Source organism: Erpetoichthys calabaricus, chromosome 15 (genome assembly GCF_900747795.2).
Source record: "Erpetoichthys calabaricus chromosome 15, fErpCal1.3, whole genome shotgun sequence".
NCBI lineage: Eukaryota > Metazoa > Chordata > Cladistia > Polypteriformes > Polypteridae > Erpetoichthys > Erpetoichthys calabaricus.
This window is the reverse complement of record NC_041408.2, coordinates 7,808,718-7,835,676: the sequence shown is the minus strand read 5'-3', so window position 1 is coordinate 7,835,676 and position 26,959 is coordinate 7,808,718. Positions and strand designations below refer to the sequence as shown.

The 26,959-nt window shown below is 45.8% G+C and overlaps 1 protein-coding gene across 1 annotated transcript in view; it reads right to left on the bottom strand.

Annotated features, from left to right (window-relative positions):
* The window catches only part of fndc1 (fibronectin type III domain containing 1), a 147,123-nt gene that overhangs the window by 73,379 nt on the left and 46,785 nt on the right, over nucleotides 1–26,959 (bottom strand). The window contains exons 8-9 of the mRNA XM_028792044.2: nucleotides 9,263–9,450; nucleotides 3,601–3,708 (exon numbers count right to left, since the gene is read on the bottom strand). Of these exons, the coding sequence (XP_028647877.2) occupies nucleotides 3,601–3,708; nucleotides 9,263–9,450 (296 nt within the window). The remainder of the gene's footprint in view (nucleotides 1–3,600; nucleotides 3,709–9,262; nucleotides 9,451–26,959) is intronic.

The following is a 26,959-nucleotide window of genomic DNA, read 5'->3' as shown; positions in this document are numbered from 1 at the left end:
AAAAAAAACGATCCACAGCACGAAACATTTCTGGTGCGTAATGACAAACGAAAACGTTACATATCCTAAACCCGACACTGTGCATGTGAACAGTATTGTGTATTGCGCAAATACAGGGTGTCCCAAAAGTCACAATTATGACCACCGTTACAGGGGAAAATGACCAGGAGATGCTGCAGGAGTTTGCTGTGCCACAACTTCAGGCGAGGAGGGACCTTGCTGACATCTTCTTTCAACAACACACAGCCAGGTTAGTCCAGAGATTTCCTGAACATCAAGTTTCCTGACCGATGGATCAGTCGAAGGGGTCCCCTCGAATGGGCTCCGCACTCCCCTGACCTTACACCTTGTGACTTTTATTCGTGGGGCCATATCAAAAGCAGGCGGCACAGTGGCGCAGTGGTAGCGCTGCTGCCTCGCAGTACTGGGGTTCGCTTCCAGGGTCCTCCCTGCGTGGAGTTTGCATGTTCTCCCCGTGTCTCCGTGGGTTTCCTCCCACAGTCCAAAGACATGCAGGTTAGGTGTATTGGCAACTCTAAATTGTCTCTAGTGTGTGTGTGTGTGTGTGTGTGTGCCCTGCAGTGGGCTGGCACCCCGCCTGGGGTTTGTTCCTGCCTTGCTCCCTGTGCTGGCTGGAATTGGCTCCAGCAGACCCCCGTGACCCTGTACTTAGGATAAAACGGGTTGGATAATGGATGGGATGGATGGACCCTGTGTTCGGATATAGTGGGTTGGACAATAACTGACTCTCCATATCAAAAGCAAGGTGTATGCCAGTAAGCTCCTGTCACAGCTTGAGGAAAGAATCCGCATGGCCTGCAGCGAGATCAGAGATGCTACAAAACGCTGGAGAGGCTCTCATCCAAAGGTGGCTGAAAGTTGTCGAAAATGGAGGCATTCATGTGGAGGTATACAACTAGTCTTCAAGGCGTTGGAACGTGATGGCAAGCCTAGCAAGTAAAACTGCAACGACTCCTTTGTTGATGCTAGAAATATTAATAAACTCAGTTTCTTGTGTAATTTTTAGGAATCTATTAAAAGTGTATGGGGTGTCACAGTAGCGCTGCTGACTCGCAGTAAGGTGAGTTCACTTCCCTGGTCCTCCCTGCATGGAGTTTGCATGTTCTCACCGTGTCTGTGTGGGTTTCCTCCCACAGTCCAAAGACATGCAGGTTAGGTGTATTGGCGACTCTAAATTGTCTCTAGTGTGTGCTTGGTGTGTAGGTGTGTGTGCCCTGCAGTGGGCTGGCACCCTGCCCGGGGTTTGTTCCTGCCTTGTGCCCTGTGCTGGCTGGGATTGGCTCCAGTGACTCTGTGTTAGGATATAGTGGGTTGGACAATGACTGATTGACTATATCAAAAGCAAGGTGTATGCCAGTAAGCCCCATAACCTGTCACAGCTTGAGGCCTGCAGCGAGGCTGGGGAAGAGATGCTGCAAAACATTGGAGAGGCTCGCATGCAAAGGTGGCTGAAAGTTGTCGAAAATGGAGGCGCTCATGTGGAGGTATACAACTAGTCTTGAAGGCGTTAGAACTTGATGGCAAGCCTAGCAAGTAAAACTGCAACGACTCCTTTGTTGTTGCTAGAAATATTAATAAACTGAGTAATTTTTAGGAATCTTTTAAAAGTGTATGGGGTGGCACGGTGGTAGCGCTGCTGCCTCGCAGTAAGGAGACCTGTCTGGGTTCGTTTCCCAGGTCCTCCCTGCGCGGAGTTTGCATGTTCTCCCTGTGTCTGCGTGGGTTTCCTCCCACAGTCCAAAGACATGCAGGTTAGGTGCATTGGCGATCCTAAATTGTCCCTAGTGTGGGTGTGTGTGCCCTGCAGTGGGCTGGCGCCCTGCCCGGGGTTTGTTTCCTGCCTTGCGCCCTGTGCTGGCTGGGATTGGCTTCAGCAGACCCCCGTGACCCTGTGTTAGGATATAGCGAGATGGACAACGACTGACTAAAAGCGTATTGTGACTTTTGGGACACCCTGTATAAGAGGAGCCACAGGAGCACAGGGAAGCGTTTCAGAGCCTTTTTCCAGCTAGTCCCATGCTTTCTAGTGTATGCTTCAGTGACAGTACGTTCTTTTTCTGGTTTCGTCCCATATTGGAACAATGTGTAAGTTAACTGGTAACACTAAATTCATTTACCGTATTTACTCACATATAAGTCGGGGTCTTGAAACCCGAAAAATCGATCATAGAATCAGACGATGACTTATACGCCCGTTCAAAAATACGACACTTATTATTTATTTATTTTTTTTACATCATTTTGCTTCCTCCAATCTCACACCAGTTTCTCAGACACATCGACTTTTGTTGCAGCAGAGCAGTTACCGATTTCTTTCGGCTCTTCAACGACTTTTAATTTAAAACCAGCTTCATATTTTCTTCTGATCGTAGACAAGGGATGTGTAGCCGCCGAAGTGTAAGGCGAAATCTGTCAGTCCAAAAGTTCATTTTAAAAATATTTAGTGAAAATTAAAAGCAAATAATCCACACAAGAATAAAGAAAAAAGTAGTTACACACGTAGAATAAAAGGCAAAAAAAAGGGAAAAATGTATCTTCTCTAAACTTAGCTTTTCTTGAGAAACTTTAGTTATTTCTGTACTTAAAAGTTCTTTACTTCTTCTTCTATACTTAAAGATTCTTAACTTCTTATAAACTTAAAGATTCTTAGCTTCTTCTTCTGTACGCTTTAAACGTATGGCGCAGCACTTAAATAAGCGCTGTTTTCTTAGAGTTACTTCACACACTCAAAAGGTCCATAGGCACGGGCACGGTTTAAAACCGTGTGCCCTCTACACCTTACACATGGCAAGGCTGGTCACTAACTGAAGAATAATGTTTAGTCAAAGCTGTTAGAAATGGCAAGAATATACCAATTCAATTCTACCCAGTGGTGTAGCTATGGGTGGGGGGAAAAGGGGGGACATCTGTCTCCGGGCGCAGCATCCAGGGGGCGCCAAATTTATGTTACGAAACTTCCCCATTGCATTTTGGCAAACCGGAGGGGGCGCAAAATCTTCAGTTGTCCCCGGGTGCTGAAAACCCTAGCTATGCCTCTGATTCTACCTATGGCGGTTATGGGGGAACCTCCCATAGATTATGCATTGTCATCTAAGCAAAATATTATATAACTAGGAAAATGGCTCTTACAGGATGCTCTTATGATAAAAGTGTATGCGACACAAAAAACACAAAACAGTGCAAACATCACTTCAGAATAGTTCGGGTATTACCATGTGGTCACAATACATTGAAATAAAAGGCCGTGTGCTCCCGTGGTTACTCTCTCTGGTCGGCGTCAGCATATCGTAATCTCTTGGACCAATAGTGTGAGTTTTCTGCATTCGACTTATACGACCAACATTATAAAATACCAGAAATTATACATTAAAATCAAGCCCCGACTTATCGGCGGGAGAACTTATACGCGTGTATATATGGTAGTAACACTGAGTGTGGGTGTTTGTTTGACAGACTGGTGCCACATACAGGTGAGGCGTCTGTATCTGAATCTCTGCCACCCTGTCATAGAACAAAATGGGTTCAGCAAAATGAATGAACGGAAAAAATAGGATAATTAGGTGAAATTAACGGGATTACCTTTAATTTTTCCACTTGTTTCAGCGGGTTCATCCCAGGAAGCAGTGACAACAGTTCCCTTTCCCTTCAGAGGTTCAACATGGAAGTTTTCTGGTGGACCAGTAGGAGCTGAAAACAAACAAGAGAACAACGGTTTCGTAATCAGGGCTGGTAAAGGAAAATATGGTCTCTGTCAATTACTGAAAATTATTCAGAGATAAAGAGACTAATACAGAGTGTGAAGGAGAGGTGAAGAAGAGGGTGGAGAAGGGTGTCAGGAGAGATTTGTGACAGACGGGTATCAGCAAGAGTGAAAGGGAAGGTCTACAGGACGGTAGTGAGACCAGCTGTGTTATGTGGGTTGGAGACGGTGGAGACAGAGCTGGAGGTGGCAGAGTTAAAGATTTGCATTGAGTGTGACAAGGATGGACAGGATTAGAAATGAGGACATTAGAGGGTCAGCTCAGGTGGGACGGTTGGGAGGCAAAGTCAGAGAGGCGAGATTGCGTTGGTTTGGACATGTGCAGAGGAGAGATGAGGGGTATATTGGGAGAAGGGTGCTAAGGATAGAGCTGCCAGGGAAGAGGAGAAGAGGAAGGCCTAAGAGGAGGATTATGGATGTGGTGAGGGAGGACATGCAGGTGATGGGTGTGAGAGAACTAGATGGAGAGGACAAAAAGATATGGAAGAAGATGATCCGCTGTGGTGACCCCTAACTGGATCAGCAGAAAGAAGAAGAAGAAAGAGACATCAGACTAAAATTGGCTTTTAAAGAGGGACTCCTTCTGTATTACATATATATATGAAATATATATACTAGGGGGGCAAGACCCAGTTGCTGCCTGCATTGTGAAGTGGGGTGCTGAATGCACCCCAAGGAGATACTCTCGCTCCTCCAAAAAAAAAACCCTGTTAAACGCTGATACAATGGGAAACAAATACCGTTTTTTTTTTACTTCTTCTTTGCTCAATCAGCTGCTGGCTTGTTGCTGCTGCCCGTGTCACGTGATCTGCATCTCGCACGGCGCTGTGAACATTTAAAAGCCTGTACAGCAGCCGTCTTTGTCATTTACTCTTTGTCATTTATTTCCGGCCCCGGGCGGCCGTGGTTAAATCTCTTGGCACTCTTGGTTAAGTCTCGTCTTGTGGGACGTGAGTTCTTGATATTTTTTAGTTTATAATTTAAAAATGGAATTAGAATCCCCCTCCTTTAACCGCCACCTTATCGTGGTGGAGGGGTTTGCGTGTCCCAATGATCCTAGGAGCTCTGTTGTCCGGGGCTTTATGCCCCTGGTAGGGCCACCCAAGGCAAACTGGTCCTAGGTGAGGGATGAGACAAAGAGCGGTTAAACAAACCTCCTATGAAGAAAAACAATTTTGGACAGCGTTTTCCCTTGCCCGGACGCGGGCACCAGCAGTTCGGAGTACCCACCCTTTTTGGAGTCCCTGGAGGGGGTGCTAGAGGGCATACCTTCTGGGGACTCCCTCGTTCTGCTGGGAGACTTCAATGCTCACGTGGGCAATGACAGTTTATATTCAGGGGTCTCACTGTCATTGCCCACGTGAGCATTGAAGTCTCCCAGCAGAACTCCTTGGTGGCAGGGCCCCGGGGGTGGATGAGATACGCCCGGAGTTCCTCAAGGCTCTGGATGTTGTAGGACTGTCTTGGTTGACACGTCTCTGCAACATCTCATGGACATCAGGGACAGTGCCTCTGGATTGGCAGACCGGGGTGGTGGTCCCCCTCTTTAAGAAGGGGGATCGGAGGGTGTGTTCCAACTACAGAGGGATCACACTCCTCAGCCTCCCTGGAAAAGTCTATTCAGGGGTCCTGGAGAGGAGGGTCCGTCGGAGAGTCGAGCCTCGGATTCAGGAGGAACAGTGTGGTTTTCGTCCTGGTCGCGGAACAGTGGACCAGCTCTATACCCTTAGCAGGGTCCTGGAGGGTGCATGGGAGTTTGCCCAACCAGTCTACATGTGTTTTGTGGACTTGGAAAAGGCATTCGACCGTGTCCCTCGGGGAATCCTGTGGGGGGTGCTCCGGGAGTATGGAGTACCGGCCCCCCTGATAATGGCTGTTCGGTCCCTGTACGATCGGTGTCAGAGCCTAGTCCGCATTGCCGGCAGTAAGTCGAACCCGTTTCCAGTGAGAGTTGGACTCCACCAGGGCTGCCCTTTGTCACCGATTCTGTTCATAACTTTTATGGACAGAATTTCTAGGCGCAGCCAGGGCGTTGAGGGGGTCCGGTTTGGTGGGCTCAGGATTGGGTCACTGCTTTTTGCAGATGATGTTGTCCTGTTTGCTTCATCAGGCCGTGATCTTCAGCTCTCTCTGGATTGGTTCGCAGCCGAGTGTGAAGCGGCTGGGATGAGAATCAGCACCTCCAAATCCGAGACCATGGTCCTCAGCCGGAAAAGGGTGGAGTGCCCTCTCAGGGTTGGTAGCGAGATCCTGCCCCAAGTGGAGGAGTTCAAGTATCTCGGGGTCTTGTTCACGAGTGAGGGAAGAATGGAGCGTGAGATCGACAGGCGGATCAGTGCGGCATCCTCAGTAATGCGGGCTCTGCATCGGTCTGTCGTGGTGAAAAAGGAGCTGAGCCGCAAGGCGAAGCTCTCAATTTACCAGTCGATCTATGTTCCTACCCTCACCTATGGTCATGAACTATGGGTAGTGACCGAAAGAACGAGATCGCGAATACAAGCGACTGAAATGAGTTTTCTCCGCAGGGTGTCTGGGCTTTCCCTTAAAGATAGGGTGAGAAGCTCAGTCATCCGGGAGGTGCTCAGAGTAGAGCCGCTGCTCCTCCGCATCGAGAGGAGTCAGATGAGGTGGCTCGGGCATCTGATCAGGATGCCTCCTGGACGCCTCCCTGGTGAGGTGTTCCGGGCACATCTAACCGGGAGGAGGCCCCGGGGAAGACCCAGGACACGTTGGAGGGACTATGTCTCTCGGCTGGCCTGGGAACGCCTCGGGATTCTCCCAGAAGAGCTAGAAGAAGTGGCCGGGGAGAGGGAAGTCTGGGCATCTCTGCTCAAGCTGCTGCCCCCGCGACCCGACCTCGGATAAGCGGGAGACAATGGATGGATGGATGGAATTAGAATCTGAAAATCTAACAACATCACATTAAACTTCGAGAAATTCTGAAAAAGAATGATACCAAACATATATATGTAGGTTTTAAAATAAGCCCGATTTAAAGCGTGACAAAAAATGTGACATAAAATCGTTGCACTTTAAGGCTTAGGATTTTATAAATATAGAGTAGATATTTTTTTTATATATCTTTTTGCCATCCATGGTGCGTTCATACCATACTATGCATACAATATCTCACAAAAGTGAGTACACCCCTCACATTTTTGTAAATATTTTATTCTATCTTTTCATGGGACAACACTGAAGATATGACACTTTGACACAATGTAAAGTAGTCCGTGTTCAGCTTGTATAACATTATAAATTTGCTGTCTCCTCAAAATAACTCAACACACAGCCATTAATTTCTAAACCGCTGGCAACAAAAGTCAGTACACCCCGAAGTGAAAAATGTCCAAATTGTGCCCAATTAGCCATTTTCCCTCCCCGGTGTCATGTGACTCGTTCGTGTTACAAGGTCTCAGGTGTGTTACATTTGCTGTTCTCGCTCTCACACTCTCTCATACTGGTCACTGGAAGTTCAACATGGCACCTCATGGCAAAGAACTCTCTGAGGATCTGAAAGAAAGAATCGTTGCTCTACGTAAAGATGGCGTAGGCTATAAGAAGATTGCCAACACCCTGAAACTGAGCTGCAGCACGGTGGCCAACACCATACAGAGGTTTAACAGGACAGGTTCCACTCAGAACAGGCCTCGCCATGGTCGACCAAAGAAGCTGAGTGCCCGTGCTCAGCGTCATATCCAGAGGTTGTCTTTTGAAAATCGACGTATGAGTGCTGCCAGCATTACTGCAGAGGTCAGCCTGTCAGTGCTCAGACCGTACGCCAACCACACACCGCATCAAATTGGCCTGCATGGCTGTCGTCCCAGAAGGAAGCCTCTTCTAAAGATGATGCACAGTTTGCTGAAGACAAACAGACTAAGGGCATGGATTACTGGAACTATGTCTGTGGTCTGATGAGATCAAGATCAACTTATTTGGTTCAGATGGTGTCAAGCATGTGTGGCAGCAACCAGGTGAGGAGTACAAAGACAAGTGTGTCTTGCCTACAGTCAAGCATGGTGGTGGGAGTGTCATGGTTTGGGGCTGCATGAGTGCACACAGTTCATTGAGGGAAGCATGAAGGCCGACATGTACTGTGACCTACTGAAGCAGAGCATGATCCCCTCCCTTCGGAAACTGAACATGATAACGACCCCAAACACACCTCCAAGACCACCACTGCCTTGCTAAAGAAACTGAGGGTAAAGGTGCTGGACTGGCCAAGCATGTCTCCAGACCTAAACCCTATTGAGCAAATGGAAGGTGGAGGAGCACCAGGTCTCTAACATTCACCAGCTCCATGATGTCGTCATGGAGGAGGATTCCAGTGGCAACCTGTGAAGCTCCAGTGAACTCCATGACCAAGAGAGTTAAGGCAGTGCTGGAAAATAATGGTGGCCACCCAAAATATTGACACTTTGGGCACAATTTGGACATTTCTCACTTCGGGGTGTGCTCACTTTTGTTGCCAGTGGTTTAGACATTAATGGCTGTGTGTTGAGTTATTTTGAGGGGACAGCAACTTCACACTGTGATACAAGCTGAACACGGACTACTTTACATCGTATGAAGGTGTCATATCTTCAGTGTTGTCTCATGATATCATAAAATATTTACAAATATGTGAGGGGTGTACTCACTTTTCTGAGATACTGTATATTTGGCAGGCTGTGTGGCACATTGGTTAAGGCTTCGGAGTTCAAACTGTGAGGTTGTGAGTTCAAATCTCCCCTCCAGTGACCCTCAACAAGTCATTTCACCCACCTGGGCTCCTACTAGTGGGGGAAAAAAAGAAAAAGTAACCAACTGCATCTCAAATGTTGTAAGTCATTTTGGATAAATGTGAATTTTGAAATGCTGTTTGGGTCAGCACCATTTTTTGTTGTGTCTCCGCACACGCACCCTTTTATATTCTTTTGTGTTAATAATGGGGACTACCGGGTTGTAACCCCCCAAATTTTTTTCCGGTGCCGAACTGGTTCCTACTTCAGGGGAATAAAAATACAAATCTAGTAAATCCTGGTAAAGATTATGATATAGATGACAAACAAAAATGTCACGAAATGGCAGTGCTGATAAAAAAATAAAAGTGGTTTTGCTGTAAAATGCTCAATATTTCGAACTTTGTTAAGAAGCTTCACAATAAAAAACTTAGTAACTTATTTACTTACTCTTCTCCCATTATACTATTTGGCACAAATGAGAAACGTAACATAAAATTCAAAATCTTAAGTGCAGCAGCCCCCAATTAGACCCATAGATTGCTAAAATCCATACAGAAATTCTTATAAAAATTGGATAAACCCCGCTGATGATAACAGGGAATGGAGAGCCGTCCTTCTTGAGTTCAAGAATGAAAGCCACCGGAGATGTTTTCAAGCAAATCTGGGAAGTGTGCAGAATAAATATAATATTTTTGTAAAATATGATTTTTTTCCATAAGAGATTTTTTAACTCTTTTTTAACAGAACGCTAATTTACCAGATTCAGGAGTCCTTTGGAACACAGAAACGCTCCATTTGCCATCTCTGCTTCCCTGCGAAGCTCGAATAGAGAACTCGTACATGTTATCTGGTGACAGCCTGTCCACAATCAGACGTCTCTGAGATGTTTCTTTATAATCCCATCTTGCAGACTCTCCTTTTTCACGGTACCGTACGGTGTAGTGCCTACAAAAGAAGAAGAAAACATCAGGAATGTTGTTTTTCCTTAACCTGCGCATCCTCAGATCTAGTCAAAATCATCCACTGCAGACCCCGTTACTTTCAACCAACGCAAATGTAAGTGCAAATTCTTGATGTGTAATGAGGATGATGCAGTTTAATTAAGTGGTTCATTCCTGCTTCTTCTCAGACATGGTAGAAAAACGTCCTAAATTTTGTACGAAATTTACCCGACTGTGTCCCCGTCTTCTCGTTGAACTCATTTTAAAGTCACAGTCTCAATCCACTGGACTAATTACCTTCAATCAAGTCTCCTCTTAATGTCCATTTGTTTAAGCTGTAAAGGCTCAGCTCTTTTAATCTTTCCTCATAACTCATCCCCTGTAGTGCTGGAATCAGCCTGGTCGCTCTTCTCTGGACGTTTTCTAGGGCTGCTATGTCTGGTGGGCCCAAAATTTCACCCAGTACTCCAGAGGAGGCCTCACCAGTGTGTTATAAAGCTTCAGGAGAACCTCCTGTGACTTGTACTCCACACATTAAGACGCTACATAACCTGACATTCTCTTAGCCTTCTTAATGGCTTCCGAACACTGTCTGGAAGTCGATAGCTTAGAGTCCAGAATGACTCCTAAATCCTCCCATTGTGTATTCATTCTTCAGGTTTAGTCATGCAGTCGTGCTTGAGGCACATTAAGCAAGTTGAACACATTAGACATGTTAAACACGGTCAGAAAACTGTATGCCATCTCCTAGTCTATTTGCAATCATATCTAACAGCCCACACTAGCTGTCTGGCACTTGATAGTGTCGAGTCCACCACAACTCCTCAATTCTTCTCATAAGGCGTACGCTCGATTTTCAGATCTCCCATTGTGTATGACATTTTGTCTTTCTATATGTAATTCTTTCCATTTCCTGACATTAAATTTCATCTGCCCCAAATCTGCCCAAGCCTAGATTAGATTCCAAATCCAAATCATTTAGATAGATAGATAGATAGATAGATAGATAGATAGATAGATAGATAGATAGATAGATAGATAGATAGATAGATAGATAGATAGATAGATAGATAGATAGATAGATAGATATCATTTTAGTATAGTAGGCAGGATAGATAGATAGATAGATAGATAGATAGATAGATAGATAGATAGATAGATAGATAGATAGATAGATAGATAGATAGATAGATAGATAGATAATTATTATTATTATAGATCATGAAAAACATCATGTCATAGATAGATAGATAGATAGATAGATAGATAGATAGATAGATAGATAGATAGATAGATAGATAGATAGATAGATAGATAGATAGATAGATAGATAGAGCGTAGTTGGCAGGATTAGATAGCTAGATAGAGCGTAGTTGGCAGGATTAGATAGATAGATAGATAGATAGATAGATAGATAGATAGATAGATAGATAGATAGATAGATAGATAGATAGATAGATAGATAGATAGATAGATAGATAGATAGAGCGTAGTTGGCAGGATTAGATAGATAGAGCGTAGTTGGCAGGATTAGATAGATAGATAGATAGATAGATAGATAGATAGATAGATAGATAGATAGATAGATAGATAGATAGATAGATAGATAGATAGATAGATAGATAGATAGATAGATAGATAGATAGATAGATAGATAGATAGAGCGTAGTTGGCAGGATTAGATAGATAGATAGCTAGATAGATAGATAGATAGATAGATAGATAGATAGATAGATAGATAGATAGATAGATAGATAGATAGATAGATAGATAGATAGATAGATAGATAGATAGATAGATAGATAGATAGATAGATAGATAGATAGATAGATACTTTATTAATCCCAAGGGGAAATTCTATACTAGAATAAAAGAGGGTGCTCGCCACAACCGTCTGATAGAACATCTGCAGCATCTTATTGCAGATGTTGAAGGACGCCAGCTCTCTGCTCACCTGCGCTGCTGTAATTGTGGGTTGGGGGAAACTCTCTCCTATGCTGGTATCAGCAGAAGGATGGTTGGAGGGTGCAGTACTCTGAGGTGAGAGTGGGTTAGGGTGGTCATACCTGTTAAAAAAGTTGTTCATTTGGTTTGCTCTCTCCACATCTCTCTCGATGGTGATACCCCGCTTCGAGCTGCAGCCAATGATGATCTTCATCCCATCCCACACTTCCTTCATGCTGTTGTTCTGCAACTTCTGCTCCAGCTTTCTCCTGTACTGCTCCTTCGCTGCCCTGAACTGGACTCGGAGTTCCTTCTGCACGTGTTTGAGCTCATGCTGATCACCGTCTTTAAAAGCCCTTTTCCACTGGTTCAAAAATCCCTTGATGTCACTTGTAATCCATGGCTTGTTGTTAGCATAGCAGTGTACTGTTCTTACTGATTCAATCCCGGATGTTTTCCAGGCATTAAATACTGCGTACGTTTGAGAGGTTGGGAAAAGGTGGTTCTCGTTCAGAGGTGCCACAGATAAGAGCTTCTCTATCTTCAAATGCTTCCTACATTAGTTCATATTCTGAGTGAGTGAAGCACAATTGACTTGTTATTATATCATCATTTAACTCAGCTGGAATCCCCATTAATTTTACTGAATCAGCCCACAGTCTAGGAGTTCTCTTTGACTCTAGCATGTCCTTTAAAGCGCACATCACAAAGTTGTCCAAATCATGTTTCTTCCATCTTAAAAATGTTGGGAAATTAAGGCGCTTTCTAAATAAACAGGATTCTGAAAAATTAATTCATGCACTTATTTCTAGTAGGATTGACTACTGCAATGCGGTGTTCAAACTGTTCTTTCTACAGCCTCCAGTTAATCCAAAATGCTGCTGCAAAAATTATTACAAGAACAAGAAAATACGAACAAATAAGTCCAGTCCTCAAGTCTTTACACTGGCACCCGGTTAAATTTAGGGCAGATTTCAAAATCCTCCTTTTAACATATAAAGCCTTAAATGGCAGAGGTCCAGCCTAGTTGTCTGAACTTCTTATAATTTACAAACCTGAGCGCACATTAAGATCTCAAGATGCCGGTCTGCTTATGATTCCAAGGATTAATAAAATAAGAGTGGGAGGTCGAGCTTTTAGTTACAGGACCCTCTAAAATGTGAAATGGTTTGCCTGCTACTATAAGAGATGCCCCATCAGTCTCAGCTTTCAAATCCCGGCTGAAGACTCACTATTTCAGTTTAGCACACCCTGACTAGAGCTGCTGATTAACTGTGCAGATTGCATCTCTGTTGTTAATCATTAGCACTAAAACATAAGTAATATGACAGTTAGAATTGGATACTAACCCTCACCTATTCTGTTTCTCTTCTCGGTACTCAAATGTGGCACTTGGTGCCCACGGCTCACCTGCCAAATTGTTTTGCCTGCCTAAGGAAAAGTCATCCCTGATGGACAATCGCAGGAATCGTGGGGTAGAGGGGACCTTTCATCGGATTGGCTGGCCCAGCGCTGTCTCAGCTGTGGACTGGCCAATAGTAGGAGGCAGCTTGATAGCTGAGGTCTCCAGGACTCTGAACAAATCCAAATCATATTATGGGATATCATCTACTGTTTAAAATCTGCTCTGTACTTGTAAAATTTTTATTTTTAAACTGTATCGAGAATTTGTCCTCTTCTGTGTATTGTATTGTATCTTCTTTTTGACACCCACTGCACGCCCAACCTACCTGGAAAGGGGTCTCTCTTTGAACGGCCTTTCCCAGGGTTTCTTCCATTTTTCCCTACTAGGTTTTTTTGGGAGTTTTTCCTCGTCTTCTTAGAGAGTCAAGGCTGGGGGTCTGTCAAGAGGCAGGGCCTGTTAAAGCCCATTGCGGCACTTCCTGTGTGATTTTGGGCTATACAAAAATAAACTGTATTGCTTTGCATTGTATTGTTTATTGGTGATAACTTGTATTTATTGGGGTGCAAAGCAAGGAATATAAAGAAGTACTGCAGGATTTTATTTCTATTGCGGACCAAGCCTGTGTATGTTCGTCTATTTGTGTCCATGTCCAGGTTTTTATAGTTTGTATGTTTGCTGCCCAGTAATAAAACTGAAAGTTAGGTAGTGCCGTGCCACCTTCCGCCTTAGGTCGCCATTTGGATACGTGGATGTTTTGAATTCCAAATAAATGAGGTTATGGTTGAGTCTAATTTCTTAAAAAATGATCTGTTGATGTATTTTGGAATGTTTTGAAATAAAAAGAGAAGCTTCGGAAGGATATTCATCTGAACAACGTTAATTCTTCCAGCTAGAGTGAGATGAACGGTTGACCACCTATGCACGTCTTGCTTCATTTTTTCCATACAGACGGCAAAATTTTCTTGATAAAGAGCTTTATATTTACTTGCGATGTTTACCCCGAGGTATTTAAACAATGATTCAAATATTAAAAGCACATACAGTACATCCACAGCAAATTTGAATGACCCCTGGGTTGAATTTCATGAAAATGTCTTGCATGATAAACTATAAAAAAAGAAGGCGACTTTTAACAAATAGGGCTGCGTTTGAAAAACGAAGGTTTAATCCAGGATAAAGTAGCTGTAAATTAACACATAAATCCATGAAACTGTATCAGGAACAGGAAATTCTGGCAATTCCAAGTCGTCTCCACTAAGAAAAATATTTTTTTAAAGGCAGCTGGAAGAATCATTAGGTAGAAGGCACAAAGAATCTCCTAAGATTTATTTGGTAGTGTGACCGCAGCAGATAATAAGGATGATATCGAAACCACAGGCCCTTACAAGGAAGTAGCTGAGGAGTACTAAAGAGCTATCAAAATGAAAGGGTTTGATATAAGAAAGGAGCCTCTCCGGCACTGAAGGGGAAACGTTTTATGGAGGCTGCATGAAGAAAAGTAGGCTCCAGGGAGTGAGACGTGGCCAACAAAGCAAAGCTGGAAAGAAACAGAGACGAGAGTGTGGAGTGTCAAGTGCTCAGTTCGGAGGACAGCTTTGTGTGAAGCCGTGCTGAGGAGAAACAGACTGAGGTCGGTCTGGGCATGCGGAGTGACAGGCAAAGAATGGTGGGATAAAGAAGTACAACGTGACGGAGGTGGATGGGATGAGGCCCTGAAGGAGGCCGAGAAGTCATGATTAGGAGGTGGTGTCAAATGACATGAAAAAGTAGGAGTTTGACCCTAAAGGACACTCAGGAATGTAGAGAGGAGAGGAAATAAAACATCGGTGGCCAACTAACGTATGATGCCACGTGCAATAACACCCTTTATATATTTATAAGTTAAGCACCAGCCATACCACCTGCACTCCAGAGGGGTCATCCACCTGCAGCTAAGCCTGTTTAGGCCCCTGGCCAGTACTTGGATGGGAGACCAGCTAGGAGACGCTTGGGTTGCTGCTGGAAGAAGGTGTTTGTGAGACCAGCAGGGGATGCGTACCTTATGGTCTGAATGTGGGTCCCAATGCCCCAGTGCTGTGACGATGCGGGTTCGGCTCCATGCTCCCATCTGCTGTTAGGGAGTCCTTGATCCCTACACTGTCGATAATGTTACCGAGATGAGCTAGACAGTGAGGAAATAACAATGGAGCAAAGGGGGTGGTACAAATGTGCAAAGGTGCTTTTATTTAAAAACAATATAAACAAAAGAGTGTTCAAATAGTGCACTGATTCAAAGTTCCAAAAAATAAATAATCCGAAAAAGAAATGTGGAGGTTTGAAAACAATAGAAAAACAATCCTTTAAAAACGAGGTTAAAACGTTGCTGGAAGCAGTCCTTTAAAACAATGACAAGCCCGGTGCTTCTTTTACACTAGCGTCTCCCCGGCTTCTCCCGCTAGGGCCCTGCAGCAGGTGAGACGCACTATCTCTGCAGCTGACCTTCTCCGTGCCTGTTTATGCTCTCAGTCGCCTTACCGATCCTTGGCTCCGGTCGGCTCGTCCTGACAGCGACTTGGGATTCCCCAACGACCAAGGCTCTCACGCTGGGGACACCACGTCCCAAGTCCCGACTCCTGCTGCCTTCCACGGCCTTACACGGAGAGTCACCCACCTTCCGGTCACTTCCGCTCTTCAACATAATTTCTACGGTAGCGACCACATCCACTACTCCCTTGAGCCTGCTCTCGCTTGCTTGTTCTCCCGCACTGACTTTCTCTCTCCTCACTGCTTCCTGTTTTTCCTCCACAACCTCCGTTTCCTTCTCTTTTCTTTTTCTTTCTCCCTTTAACCGTCTCGAGCTTCTCTTTATAATGGACGTGGCAGCTGTGGCAATCAACAGTTCCCGGGAACAATTATGGCACGGACTGTCTCTCACCTGTGCAGTTAGGTAAGATACGTCCGCAGCACAAATCCACCCGGGAACTGCTTCAGCCACACTACCACACCCCCTCGCTACACTGCGAGCGCAGTGATTATTTATTTAAATGTGGCTTTTGCTAAGAGAGCTGTGGACCCACAACACCACACGGGGACACTGGCATCATTTGGGTAAGACATAAAATCGAGGTAGTAGTAGTAGTAGCAGTAGTTTATTTATATAGCGCCCTTCACAGGCAAAAGGTCACAGAGCACAGAACAGCAAAAAGAGTACAAATACAACAGTTAAAACAAAACCAATAAAAAATAATAAATAAACAAACTGGAACTATTCAGCACTGATTAAAAGCTTGTTTAAAAAGAAATGTTTTTAGTCCCTGATGAGGGACAGTGCCTCTGGATTGGCAGACCGAGGTGGTGGTCCCCCTCTTTAAGAAGGGGGACCGGAGGGTGTGTTCCAACTACAGAGGGATCACACTCCTCAGCCTCCCTGGAAAAGTCTATTCAGGGGTCCTGGAGAGGAGGGTCCATCTGATAGTCGAGCCTCGGATTCAGGAGGAACAGTGTGGTTTTCGTCCTGGTCGCAGAACAGTGGACCAGCTCTACACCCTTAGCAGGGTCCTGGAGGGTGCATGGGAGTTTGCCCAACCAGTCTACATGTGTTTTGTGGACTTGGAAAAGGCATTCGACCGTGTCCCTCGGGGAATCCTGTGGGGCGTACTCCGAGAGTATGGGGTACCGGCCCCCCTGATAAGGGCTGTTCGGTCCCTGTACGATCGGTGCCAGAGCCTTGTCCGCATTGCCGGCAGTAAGTCAAACCCATTTCCAGTGAGAGTTGGACTCCGCCAGGGCTGCCCTTTGTCACCGATTCTGTTCATATCTTTTATGGACAGAATTTCTAGGCGCAGCCAGGGCGTTGAGGGGGTCCGGTTTGGTGGGCTCAGGATTGGGTCACTGCTTTTTGCAGATGATGTTGTCCTGTTTGCTTCGTCAGGCCGTGATCTTCAGCTCTCTCCGGATCAGTTCGCAGCCGAGTGTGAAGCGGCTGGGATGAGAATCAGCACCTCCAAATTCAAGACCATGGTCCTCAGCCGGAAAAGGGTGGAGTGCCCTCTCAGGGTTGGTAGCGAGATCCTGCCCCAAGTGGAGGAGTTCAAGTATCTCGGGGTCTTGTTCACGAGTGAGGGAAGAATGGAGCATGAGATCGACAGGCGGATCAGTGCGGCATCCGCAGTAATGCGGGCTCTGCATCGGTCTGTCGTGGTGAAAAAGGAGCTGAGCCATAAAGCAAAGATCTCAATTTACCAGTCGATCTATGTTCCTACCCTCACCTATGGTCATGAACTATGGGTAGTGACCGAAAGAACGAGATCGCGAATACAAGCGACTGAAATGAGTTTCCTCCGCAGTGTGTCTGGGCTCTCCCTTAAAGATAGGGTGAGAAGCTCAGTCATCCGGGAGGAGCTCAGAGTAGAGCTGCTGCTCCTCCGCATCGAGAGGAGTCAGATGAGGTGGCTCGGGCATCTGATCAGGATGCCTCCTGGACGCCTCCCTGGTGAGGTGTTCCGGGCACATCTAACCGGGACGAGGCCCCGGGGAAGACCCAGGACACGCTGGAGGGACTATGTCTCTCGACTGGCCTGGGAGCGCCTTGGGATTCTCCCGGAAGAGCTAGAAGAAGTGGCCGGGGAGAGGGAAGTCTGGGCATCTCTGCTCAAGCTGCTGCCCCCGCGACCCGACCTCGGATAAGCGGGAGACAATGGATGGATGGATGGATGTTTTTAGTTGTTTTTTAAAAGAATCAACGGACTCGACTCCACGCAGACCACAAGGCAGGCTACTCCATAGTCTCGGTGCCACAGACTGAAAGGCCCAATCCCCACGGGTTTTTAGCCGAGTATGTGGGACAACGAGAAGGTCCTGTTGCCCAGATCTGAGAGTCCGACAAGCTGTATGGCGTTGGAGACAGGCTGGTTAGGTACTCAGGAGCTTGTCCATGCAGAGCTCTGAAAGTACCAAAACTTTAAAATGAATTCCATAAGACACTGGGAGCCAGTGCAGTGTGTGCAAAATGGGGGTGATGTGATCACTCCGGCTGGCGCGAGCTAGGAGCCTGGCAGCTGCATTTTGAACTAACTGAAGGTGTGAGAGAGAGGACTTGCTCAAACCTGTAAAGAGGTCCTGCCTCTCCGATCTGAAGGTATTTTTCGTAAAGAGTAGGGTGGTATCCCAATGTCCTGGCTAAATTGTCCTTCATGGCCATGTCCATTCGGAGGAGACGTTTGGGTTAGTGCTGAAAGAAGGTGTTGTACAAACCAGTAGGGGGCGCTTGGTCTGTGTGTGGAACAAGTGTTTTGTTTTTTTCTTGGGGTTGCAGGGTCCGGCCTTGGCATTCCTAAAAAATATCCAAAATGAAACTGTCCAAAAAACAGTTTGTGCAGGCCAAGTGCAGAAGATTTTGTTTTTTATCTGATTCTTTATTCCCTTTCTTTGTGTTCTCCCATACTTTACCCCTCTTAGCGTGTTGTGTTTTCTTCAAAATATTGAAAGATGTAATGAGCCATTTCAAAGAAATTTGTGGGCTGAGCACATTTCACTAAATGGCCGGTCTACAGGGAATGTGTGTGTCAAGTGGCAAAGCATTCTATATATGAATGTGTCTGATGAAGGATTGCACATGTCATGCGGGAAATATTTTGCTTCACATATACAGTAAGCAACACGCACAGTGTTAAGATGTAACGAATGACTTTCTCATAGCTTCATCTTAGTTAAATCCTGATGCTCTGTTTATTCAATTAATTATTTATATATATAATTCACTAAGCAACCGACTAGGGCACGCAAGACAACCATGGGATACGCACGACACAGCCACGCCCGCCAACTCACAGAGCCCCGCCCACCAACTGTAAGACCATGGGATACGACGACAACTCACAGAGCCACGCCCACCAACTCTAAGACCACGGGACGAGAACGCCTGACCGCTCGCCCGCCCGACTGTTACCAGCATTCACCGCAATGTACTGGAGTGTAAAACTAGCGCAGCTGCTAAGCTTTCAGCCACGTGAGATTGAGCAATAACAGGTCTGTGATGCCCTTAGATGTCCGGGGCTGCACACGCACTACACTGAATGGATCAACGTGTGTCTACCCGACCAGGGCTTGCAATTGTTCCCCATGAACGAGGAATTCCCAGTAAGTGCGGGTCATAAGCTCGCACTGATTAAGTCCCTGCCCTTTGTACACACCGCCCGTCGGTACTACCGATTGGATGGTTTAGTGAGGTCCTCGGATCGGCCCTGCCGCGGTTATTCACAGCCTCTGGCAGAGCACCGAGAAGACGATCGAACTTGACTATCTAGAGAAAGTAAAAGTCGTGAACCTGCGGAAGGATCATTACCGGTTGTGCCAACGCATCATTGGACGGTTAGGACCCGAAACCTCTTGGGCCCGCTTCCCCGCCCTCTCTCCGGAGAGGCGGAGGGGGCGGAAAGAGCATCCTCCCTGGGCATCCTTCCCCTCTCCCCCCGTTGCGCCCTCCGTGCCTGACCGCCGTCCTGCCCCATCCCTCGCTCTGGGAGGTGTGGGCATGGCGGCGGTCCTCCAGTTTTCATCCATCCATCCATCCATCCATTTTCTAACCCGCTGAATCCGAACACAGGGTCACAGGTGTCTGCTGGAGCCAATCCCAGCCAACACAGGGCACAAGGCAGGAACCAATCCTGGGCAGGGTGCCAACCCACCGCAGCCTCCAGTTTTCAGTCACGGACAATTGTATGTTGCTCTCTCCAGAGTTCCATCTTTTCATTCACTTACAGTTGTATCCTCAAACCCACCCCATTTGGACAACTGTGTCTTTCAGGAAGTGTTCACCCATCAATACATAATTATGCGGCGTATGCTACGCCACGGGTTGGCTAGTCATTATTATTCATGGTGGCTCCATAATCCGTACTAACCCCTACTTTCTCTTCTGTTCTTTTTCCGGTTTGCTATGGTGGCGATCTGCGCCACCACCACCTAATCAAAGCACCGTGATGTCCTTACATTGATGGATTAAATACCAGAAGTCCACATGACCATCATCATCAAGTTCTTCCATGAGAACCCTGAATACAATGAGGACTGATTGAGGTCATTTATGTTAGGGGGGCTGGGTGGTCTTGTGGCCTCGGAACCCCTGCAGATTTGATTTTTGTTCTCCAGCCGTCTGGAGTTTTCTTTTGTATTTTTTTCTGTCCTCCCTGGCCATCGGACCTTACTTTTATTCTGTGTTAGTTAGTGTTCCCTAATTTTAATTCTTATTTATTTTGTCTTTTTTCTCTTTCTTTGTCATGTGAAGCACTTTGAGCTCCATCATTTGTATGAAAATGTGCGACAGAAAGAAATGTTGTTGTAACAATCCGAGTAAAGAGCAATTTTAAAAGGAATGGATCGCTTTTAGTGGACTAATTGTGTGTTGTTTAGTTTCTTTATCTAAACTTCCTTAAAAAAGGGTTTAAAATTAGAAGACACGAAGGATCCACTTCAAACAGAATCTCGGAATCTCTCCAGTACCTCTAAATAGCATTGTTGGTTGATTGTTTGTCCCTGTTCAATTAATTCTTGGTGGACTATTCCCTTGTGTTCGAAGAAACACACCAGTCAGATCTTTAACGGTGACATTTCGATCTCACAACACGTTTTCTTTACTTCTGGGCACCATGATGTTTGGGACACAGAAATTGCAGGTCTACTATTTAGGACTTTGTCGCGTTTCCCCTCACATGCAGTGACTGCTTGAAGTCTGCCATTCATAGAAGTCAGCAGGTGCTGAGCGTCTTCTCTGGTGATGCTCTGCTAAGTGTCTCATGCCGTCATCTTCAGCTCCTGCTTGTTTGTCCCCTTCAGTTTAATCTTCATGCTGAATTGCCTTGACACCAGGTGACATGGCTTGGTCATTCATGAATTTTCCATCTTTTAGCTTTGATAAACTCCTGTGTCACCTCAGCAGTCTGTTTGACTCGTTATCTTCTTGTAGGATGAAGTGCCATCCAATAAGTTTGTTATCATTTACTGAACTTGAGCAGATCAGATGTTTCTACACATCTCAGAATTCATTTCAGTGAAGAGAAGTGTGCCAGGACCTGTGCCAGCCATACATGCCCAGCACCATAACACCCCCAGCACTGCCATGTTTAACAAATGAGGTGGTCTGCTTTGGATCTCGGGCAGATCCTGGCCGTCTCCAGACTTTGGTCTCGCCATAACTCTGATGAGGTTCATCTTTGTCTCGTCTGTCCACAAGACCTTTTCCCAGAATTCTGCAGGCTCTCCAAAATCCTGTAATCTGTCCATCTTGTTTTTGTGGTGTTCATCTTGCAGTGTGGCCTCCTCTGTGTTTCTGTTCATGAAGTCTTCTGCTGATAATCGTCTCTGGCCCCCTGAAGACTGTGTCTGGTCTGTCAGACAGGCGTTTGGGACTTTTTTTTGACCACAGTGAGGATTCTTCTGTCATCAGCAGCTAGAGGTCTTCCTTGGCCCACCAGTCCCTTTGTGATTCCTGAGCCCACCAGTGTGTTCTTTCTTCTTCATGAAAGTCCAGACAGTTGATTTCGGTCCACCTAAGGTGTTACCGATGTCTCTAATGGTTTGATTCTTGTGTTTCACCCTCAAAATGGCTTCTTTGACTTTCAGTGGCACATGTTGAACAATGGCAGGTACAGACTCCAAAGGGTAGAAGCAGACTGAGGTCTCTTAAGCCCACTTGAGGAATCACATCATCCCAGACATTTTGGTGCCCTGAAATGGGGGGGGACTGTGTAAAAAAAGTGTGGCGAGACCGAAATGTGTGCCAATCCCCTTCAATCAGAGTCTGCAATGTGCACTTTAATCACGATGTCTGAATTGTTTGATTTGTAATTTTAAACAGTGGGGTAAATCAAGCAACAATGGGTCTTTGTCCCAGACATTTTGGAGGGCACACATACGCCACGATAGAGAATGCAGAAATGACAATGACAGAGAAACGAATGCTGAGACATGAGGAGATCATCAAGCACTCACAAGCCCAGGTCTCTTATGAAGCCATGAAGCCCACCTGAGGAATTACAGACACCCATGACACCAACTGTCCCAAACATTATGGTGCCCTGAAATGCCACTATGTAGAGAAAGTGACTGAAATGTGTCTTCAATGAAAGTCTACAACGATGTCGGAATTGTCTGATTTGTAATTTTAAACTCTGGGGTAAATCAAGGAACAATGGATACTACGTAGTAAGCCACCATAACACTATAAGCGCTCTGGCCCTCACTGTATTATATGGCCTGGAGGTCATCTAAGAAAGATCCCTTCAGGCGTGATTGTGGACGACCAAATTCTGGTCTGACCCCACCCGGTAAGGATTGTAGCTGCCTAGTGCAGGCGTCATGTTGCTATGACATCTAAGCAGGACATGGATGTTTCTGTGGGAAACTTTTCTTTTTTAAGGGGAATGGCGGACCGAGGGAAGAAGGGAAGAGAATCGGAAGGCAAGGAGCTTGGCTATCTACGCTTAAGAATATTTTGAAGATGAAACTTCACCCAGGGACGTCTGCTATTTGTGTGTGGCCACCCCAAAGCTGAAACGGTGAGGCGAATCCCGAAGAAGAGCCGAGGGGTTGTGGTATATGGACCTGAGGTACTCCGGGTGCTCCTGTTGGTGAGTCGAACTTGTGTTTTTAAATTCTTCGGGATAGCCAGCCAGGAATCCGTATTCACCCGAGGACCGTTTATTGTTCCCTCCATCACGCAGTAAGAACTGTACTATAGGATTCTTTGTCGTTTCACATACTACGTTTAATCTTTCTCTTTTTTGATATCCTTTTTCCTTTATGTGTGGTTAGAACCGGGGATTAAGATTTGGCCGCTGGGGGTAGGGAGGCTGGGGAGGGCGTCCAGGGAAAAAGGGGTCACCAATGAGCACTCAGTCACCTGGCATGTAAATGTATAAACGCTGGATTCCGAAACACTTGCTAAGTACCATCTGGTTTCTTTCAAGTATTGGTGGGCACGTAAAGGGGATGAAGAGGGGCCGAGGACCGAATATTTTAATGGTATTATATCCTTAGAACATTGTTCCACTTCCCTCTTGGGTGGTGAAGTGTAGTGACCGCGTCCCGTATTGGGCGATTGTTACACTGACATTATGCTGGGGCACCGCATGCATCACACACACACACTCCACAATAGAGAATGAACGAATGACAATGACAAAGAAATGAAGATCGTCAATAACTCTCAAGCCTGAGGTCTCTTATGAAACCCACCTGAGGAATCGCAAACACCTGTGACACCAACTGTCCCAAACATTACGGTGCCCTGTGTGGGATATGAGCGGCCATTCATCCCGGCCGATACCCCTAGGCCGCCAGATGGAGCCCTCCCTGTAGCATGGAAGTGCCCCGAATGCCAGCAGGGAATCATGGGCAATGGAGTTTTCCTTCACAGCCCTGCTGGATACCGTGGGGGCCACCAGAGGACGCTGCAGGGAGGCTCAGGGACAGGTATTACTTTCCTGTCACGAGCATGGACGAAATAAAATACTTCCGGGTTGAAGAAAATGAGTTTTTACTTGACCCGGAAGTGCTGGATAATCACATGGACTGAGGGCTTAGAAGCACTTCTGGGTCATGAATTATAAAAGACTGTGGGAAATCCCAGAAGAACGAGCTGAGTCGGGAGGAATGGTGACAACACGTCTAGGAGTGGAGGATTGATTACTGTAGTGATTATTGATTTGTTTATGAGTATTGTGGAGTGGAAGGTGCTTGGTGCACTGTATTGTACCAATATAATTAATTATTGGACTGTGATCTTGTGTCTGGCGTCTGATCTGAGGGTTCAAGGGGACGACAGCGCCACACCTGAAATGCCACCCTGTAGAGAAAGTGTTGCGTGACTGAAAAGTGGGCAAGTCCCCTTCAATCAAAGTCTGCAATTGTGCACTTTAATCACGACGTCTGAATTGTTTGATTTGTAATTTGAAACTGTGGAGCAGAGGGCTAACTCAAGTAACAATGGGTCTTTGTCCCAAACATTATGGGGGGGCACCGTATATGAGTTGGCCTCATTTTCTGAAATACTGGACATGAAACTTCACACTTTGGCAGTGCTGAGGTAGAAGAGTCCATCATGATTTTGGTTACAGTACAAACACACACACAGAATAATCCTACAAGAGGACTATGAACCTGTGGCCTGGGATTTGTTCCTGTTATGTGCCCTATGCTGGCTGGGATTGGCTCCAGTAGACCTCCATGACCCTGTGTTAGGATATAGCAAGTTGGATAATGGATGGATGGATGAGATTCTACTGTATGATCTTTAATGCTTTCTTATTTGCACTTACTGTATATCACAGTAGTTACGTAATAAAATAAAATATTCACTTCTGGAAATGACCTTTGAATTATTTTCCTTACAAGTACAAGTTTATGTAGCTCTGTTGTACGATAATCTTCAGGCTGACTGTATATTAACAGGGTGACAGCCAGTCTGTCAGTTTTGACACAGTATATACACAGTCCCTGTCAAAGACCTGTCGGAGATCTCTTCAAGACCTAGCAAAGTGGAAAAGCCGCACTAAATACACAACAGCAGCGCAGGAGGTAAGACGGCCAGAATTTGGAGCCCTCCTATTGAACCCTGAAGGTTCCCAGAACAAAGTGTTTGAGTCTGAAGCATACAAGCGAGGACTTGAAGAACGCCGTCTGCTCTTCCATCCACCTCACTCCAGTTGGCACCCACTGCCTTTTAAGACGACATGCTGGCTTCAGGAGCTTATTCCAAATCTCAGAAGGGGAAAAAAGAATTTTAAAGAACAAATCCATGCAGGCTGTTCCCTGTCAGCTCTGGACCTACCGCCCTGCTGCTCACCTCCCAAAAGGCTTTGTCTATTGAACGACCGCCAACCAAAACTCCAGCCATTACCGAAAGAATCTCTTTTAGGTCCCAAATATCACACGAGCGACACACCCTCACTTTATAATGAAATGAAAAACTCCAACAAAGAGGTCATTGCCAACTCAATGAGGCTGGCATTCATAAACCTCTGGAGATGAGCACTTCACGAAAAGACATACAGTAGACATGTCATCAGAAAGACTTCAGACACGAGATGACAACACAGCAGAAATACAACTTACTGTGAGCAACATCTCAGCCGAGCCCGGAGACCACTTTGATTTCAAAACCATACACAGACCTCCACATCTATTTTGTGGAAACCACTGTGGTCTTGATTGCTCCACTGTCACTTTTTTATTATCAAGTCTTATTTCAGCTGTCTGATTCAATTGTCTACTCCAGTGCTGCTAGGCTAATCCACCAGAGTGGTCTGATACTGAAAATAGCTGACCCACCATCAACATGAGGCCAGAACATCAATACAATTCATCATTAATATCTGTTAGCATCCATGACTGCTCGCCAAACAGTTCCTGGCCTCGCTACTCATTCAGATTCCTCGCTTTATAATCTTGATGGTTAACAGCAGTTCAGCCGTCCAGATAAGGCCTCACGACGTGCTGGAGTTTGGACCGCGATGTTCGGCCTCCTTCTCACCTCTTTATTTCTTGTCTTTGCTGCAGGCCCTTCTCTGACTTCCAGATCTATCTATCTATCTATCTATCTATCTATCTATCTATCTATCTATCTATCTATCTATCTATCTATCTATCTATCTATCTATCTATCTATCTATCTATCTATCTATCTATCTATCTATCTATCTATCTATCTATCTATCTATCTTATCCTGCTAACTATGATCTATCTATCTATCTATCTATTGTGGTGCCCGGCGGGAGGAGTGGAGGAGGGCTTGTGCCTCCTCCAGGACACGAGGGGGCGTCCTCCCTGGTGGCTTTGGGGACCACGGGTACGGAGCTTGGAAGCTCAACCCTGTAGGGGCCCGTGGTCATCGCCAAGGGATGCCCCGATGCCTTGGGAGTGTTGGCCCTCAGTACTTCCGCCACACCGGGAAGTGCTGGGGGGAAGAGACTTGAGGACACCCGGTGGACTTCCGGCTTCACCATGGGAGCTTCCGCCACACAGGGGTGTGGCTACGGAGACCTTAAGGATGCACCTGGAGCCCATCCGGGGCATATAAAAGGGGCCGCCTCCCTTCAGTCAGAGCCAGAGTCGAGAGGAGGAGGACTAAGCTTGAGGAGGAGTGGTGGTGCTGCCAGAAGGATTGTTGTTTATAGAGAATTGTGTTTGTGTGGGACTGTGTTGGGCCTGTGGGACACGGGGAAGGCATGCCCCATGGCCGAAGAAGAAATAAAAGACTGTTTATTAAGTACGTGCCTCTGCCTGAGTCTCGGCCGGGTCGGGCGCTATATAGCGCTCATTTTACACTATCTAATCCTGCCAACTACGCTATCTATCTATCTATCTATCTATCTATCTATCTATCTATCTATCTATCTATCTATCTATCTATCTATCTATCTATCTATCTATCTATCTATCTATCTATCTATCTATCTATCTATCTATCTATCTATCTATCTACTATGACATGATGTTTTTCATATATGCCCTGATATCTATTTTGTTGTGCCTTTAAGAACAATCTATTTAAGTATATAGTGCCTTCTATCTAATTGATGAACAATTGACCCTGTTCCCTTACCAGTCCAGATGACCAGATTGTCAAGAAGGAAGCTGTAACATTCCCTGTCCTGACCAAGAGGCCACAATAGTGGATGGTTGACTAAAATTGGGAGGAATTTTTGCTTGGGATGGTTTCCAGTCCAAGCCAGAGGAATTCAGAGATAGTGGGAGGCTGCCTGACGTGTTCCCACCATGGTGAGCCCCTGTATGGATGCCCGTAGAGCAACATGGGAGTTGTGGTTCCAAAGGGCTGTCCTGTTGGGATCCCTGGGTTCCACTAGGAGGAGCTGTCCAGAGATGAAGGTTCAGTTATTAGACTGGTTCCACCTGACTGGGAAGTGCTTCACAAAGACAATAGTTTTGGCCCTGGAAGTATTCCTGGGGTGGGGTTTAAAAGGAAGCCCTCCACTTTGTGATGGTAATCAGAGTCGGGAGAGCAGAAGGACAATATTCGCCTGAGAGGAGTGGAGGAGAAAGGAAAAAATTGCAAAAGAAAGCAACACAAGTCTTGTGTGTAGAAGTAGACAAATGTTGCCCTGCCAAGAGGTTCTACTGTGTTAGTAAAGAAACACTTTTTTGTTTTTACGTAGCTGTGTCTAGGGT